General features: G+C 41.9%; 1 protein-coding gene across 7 annotated transcripts in view; it reads right to left on the bottom strand.

The window, feature by feature from the left end:
• The window catches only part of LOC103397175 (ubiquitin-associated protein 2-like), a 22174-nt gene that overhangs the window by 5139 nt on the left and 12920 nt on the right, over positions 1-4115 (bottom strand). For 6 of the 7 annotated variants that reach the window (XM_025052766.1, XM_025052770.1, XM_025052771.1 and 3 more), the window contains exons 22-25: positions 1192-1242; positions 987-1098; positions 667-867; positions 388-558 (exon numbers count right to left, since the gene is read on the bottom strand). In XM_025052766.1, the coding sequence (XP_024908534.1) occupies positions 388-558; positions 667-867; positions 987-1098; positions 1192-1242 (535 nt within the window). The remainder of the gene's footprint in view (positions 1-387; positions 559-666; positions 868-986; positions 1099-1191; positions 1243-4115) is intronic. The other variant, XM_008335401.3, reaches the window with a different exon arrangement.

Raw genomic sequence — 4115 nt, 5'->3', positions numbered from 1 at the left:
TTTTGTTCCTTGGGGTGGGGGGGGTTGAACTGCTATTTGTCTGATCCGCCACCTAGGACCTGTTTGCCTTGGGAGACCCTATCAGGGGCATTAAGCCTTAGGGGCTCCCAGGTTCATTCGGATACTTGAACCCCTCCACCACGTTAAGGTTGCGGTTCAAGTATCTTTTTCCCCACATTTATTAAAACCAAAGTGAATTCTGATCTTGCAGATTTTTTGTTCTTACATCTTTAAAAACTAACTTTGGAATTTGGGTTGGTTATTCAAATAAAATGAGGACATTTTTTTTCTTTATTTCTTTTTGAATCTTTTTTTTTTAACTCAGCTGTTAGTCACAAAAATTAGAGCAGTGACCTGAACTGCCCTTCAGGATAATCCTCAGCTCACCTGTACTGTAAGCATGCTGTCCATAACTTGGCTGATGCTGTTGGTGGAACTGGTTGGAGGGGTTAGCCAGACCCATTGCAGGTTGTTTAGCAGAAGCAGGAGGAACAAACACAGTAGGTGCATACTGGAAGGCTGAAGGTACCCCTGGCACACCAGCATAGCATGGCAAACCTGTGGATGACCAGTCAAAAACACTCCAAGGGATTGCAATAATGTTGTCGTATCCTACCAGTCATCAAAGAACAATAAGTCAACCTTTGTCAAATAGTCATTTCTCACCAGTGTATCCATAGCCAGGGGGCAGAGGGGGGTTTAGGAAGGCCTGGTTTTGAGTCTGCTGACCCTGGCTCTGTCCTGTGCTCTGACCTTGTGTCCCTGCCTGTGGTGCCTGCTGGGGCTGCGACTGCACGCCACCTGTAGACAAGCTTGTTGGTGGAGCTGGAGATGATGAGTCATTCCTTCCAAACTTCGTTGCTTCACCTGGACAGGAGAAGAAAGGGTGGGAGAAAATGCTTTAATCTTGTTTAGATTAACAAAGTCATTAAAAGTTAAATATCACCAATAGACACCAATCACAATTGAACAAAAGGTTGACTTACCAGAGTACGGATTGTTGGCTAGGCCATCTCTTCCAGGCATAGCAGCTGTTGTACCAGGGAATGTTACACCATAGTAGTCCTTGGTAGGACATATAAAGTATTCATTTGAGTACTGAATAAAGCAAAATATGACTCCAGTGGGAATAAGAACCAAATTATTATGAACGAACTAATTTGCTGCAATGACAAGACAAATGAGACTCACCATATGAAGGTGGGACTGCAGCATTTGTAAGTCCTCATATCCATAGATCTGCTGTTAAAATGGAGACATTTATAAAAAAAGATTATATTACAGTACTCTTTCCTATTCAGTTGCAACACACTACAGATCAAAAAGATCAAAATAGAAAAAATAAACGCTTCACAAAGAATACTTCCTGCCATGAGTTTTAAGCAGTGTTTACCAAACCTTTTGACCCAAGGTACATATTTTATCAGAGAAAATTCCAAATGACCACAAAACAACAATGTCGCAAAGTACAGCAAAAGCTTGGTTGTCAAAGGCTTCCCTTTTTGACCAATTCGGTTCACGGACGAAATTTGTAACCAAACATTGCCCTGGTTGCCGTACCATAACTTGGTTGCCAAACAACAGATAATACCGCTCAAGCAGCAAGTGATTTGCGTGGCGTCATAACAAAAGACATTATACCAAAGCATGAGAATGGCACTTGTATTTCAGATCTGGCTTTACACTAAGGCTTAGCAAAGTTGTGGATGTGTACCATCATTAAGAACAAGAAATAAAAGAAGCTAAGGTTGCCAAAGGAATGACTGTGATCACCAAGCAAAGATCTCAGACATTAGAAGAAGCGGAAAAGTTGCTACTGATTTGGATCAACTAAAAGCACTAAACATTGTGCAATCATGACTCCTCAGCACTGGTAAGGGTGATTCAAATTGTCTTCCCATTTATACGTAGCTTTATTAAGTTGTGTTTATCTTTTTTGTTAGATCTAATTACTTTCATTGGTTTCATGTATGAACCTGTAAACAAAATATTGTTGAAAAAGTTTGAATAAGCAGTCATCCGGGCTCCAGGAATGATTAATCCAATTTACTAAAATTTGCACAATTCAAAAACCAAGGTTCCACTGAATATGTAATGAAATATAATGATGTTCTCATTTCAATTTACTCAATATTTAATACTTAACCTTCCTCTTGTGTAAGGGTCGGCACCGAATTTTAAATGCATAAAAGGACTTTCAATTTGTGTATTGCATCAAGGCTTTTTAACTTTGTCAGGAACACCAAAAAAATATTTTCACGCTCTGGTGGAAATTATGACCTTTGTGTTGTAAGGGTCGGTTTCGAACCCAGCCACTGGTTCCGATATGTGGACGACACTTGGGTCAAGATCAAGGTCCATGAGGTCGACAACTTCACAGACCACATCAATGCAGTGTTCACCAGAGAAGATGTGAAAAACAACAGTCTTGCATTCCTGGACTGTGCAGTTCACATCTCAGAGGACAGACAACTCAACATAGAGGTGTACAGAGGCGGTGGTGGCCTAGTGGTAAAGGAAGCGGACTTCAGTCTGGAAGGCCCCAGGTTCGAATCCACCAACTGCCAACTGAGATGCACTGAGCATGGCATCGTCCTCAAGCACTGCTCCCCGGGCGCTGACCACGGCTGCCCACTGTTCACTTTGGTGATGGGTTGAATGCAGAGGATAAATTTCGTTGTGCATGGTGTGCTGTGCTGTGTCACAATGACAAATAAAGATAAGTTTAAGTTTTAAGTTTACAGGAAACCAACCCACACCGACCAGTACCTCAGTTTTGACTCACACCACCCACTGGAGCACAAATTAGGAGTCATCAGAACCCTACAGTCACGGGCAGACACCATTCTCACCACCAACAGAGGTAAGATGAGAAAACAGGGACACATTAGGACAGCTTTCGAGACCTGTGGCTATCCCAGATGGGCGTTTTTAAAAACAAATAAAAAGAGGCCCACAAAGAGGGAGGACAACAGGAGGAGGGGGAATGTCATCATTCCATACATTTCAGGAGTTTCGGGAAAAACTTAGGAGGATGTTTAACCAACACCAGATCCCCGTACATTTCAAACCTGGTAACACCCTAAGACAAAAACTGGTTCATCCCAAAGACAAGACTCCTAGGAACAAGCTGGACAATGTGGTTTATGTCATTCAGTACAGTGAGGAGTGTACGGACCTGTACATTGGGGAGACTAAACAACCGCTACACAGGCGCATGGCCCAACACAGGAGGGCCAACTCCTCAGGACAGGACTCAGCTGTTCACATACACCTTAAAGACAAAACGCACTCCTTTGAGGACAACAATGTACACATTTTGGCCAGGGAAGACAGATGGTTTGAGAGAGGGGTAAAATAAGCCATTTTGTCAACCTGGAAAAACCATCACTCAACAGAGGAGGTGGACTCAGACACAACCTATAGGGAGAAAGATCTCAAAGATATCACAACTCAACTTAGACCACTAGAAAGAGATTACTAGGCAACCACCTCACCAGCTATACTTAATGAAACAATCAAGTTAAAGGCTAAATATAATGCTGTGCTCTCTGTTGGTGTCAGCTTAATGCTATTAAAAACAAAAACACTTCGAACTAGGTGACAAACCAGATAATCTACTAGCTCGCCAGCTCAAGAATATTCAGGCTAGGAGAATGATTTACAAAATCAAGTCCAAAACAGGTACCATTATCACAGACCCTCAGAAAATCAACGAACGGATTTTACAAAGAACTCTACACCTCTAAGTCCACCACTTCCCAAATATATCTGAATTCCTTCGTACCCTCCACCTACCTAAATTGAGTTCCTCGGCAGAAACCGACTTAAATGCAGACATAACTTTAGAGGAAGTTAAACAGTCAGTTCATTCCTTTCCCAACGGAAAAGCGGCTGCCCCAGATGGATTCTGCATCGAATTTTACAAAGCATACTTAGACATTATAGCTCCTTTCATGTTAAGAATGTTTAATCACTCTATATCAATCGGTCTACTCCCTGAAACACTCTACTCAGCCAACATCTCTTTTATCTTAAAAAAAAAGACAAAAAACAGACAGATCCCTGCTCCTACAGTCCTATTGCCCTTCTTTGCTGTGATCTTAAGGTGTTTA

Source organism: Cynoglossus semilaevis, chromosome W (assembly GCF_000523025.1).
Source record: "Cynoglossus semilaevis isolate Cse_v1.0 chromosome W, Cse_v1.0, whole genome shotgun sequence".
NCBI classification, from domain to species: Eukaryota; Metazoa; Chordata; class Actinopteri; order Pleuronectiformes; family Cynoglossidae; genus Cynoglossus; species Cynoglossus semilaevis.
This window is presented reverse-complemented; position numbering and strand designations above follow the sequence as displayed.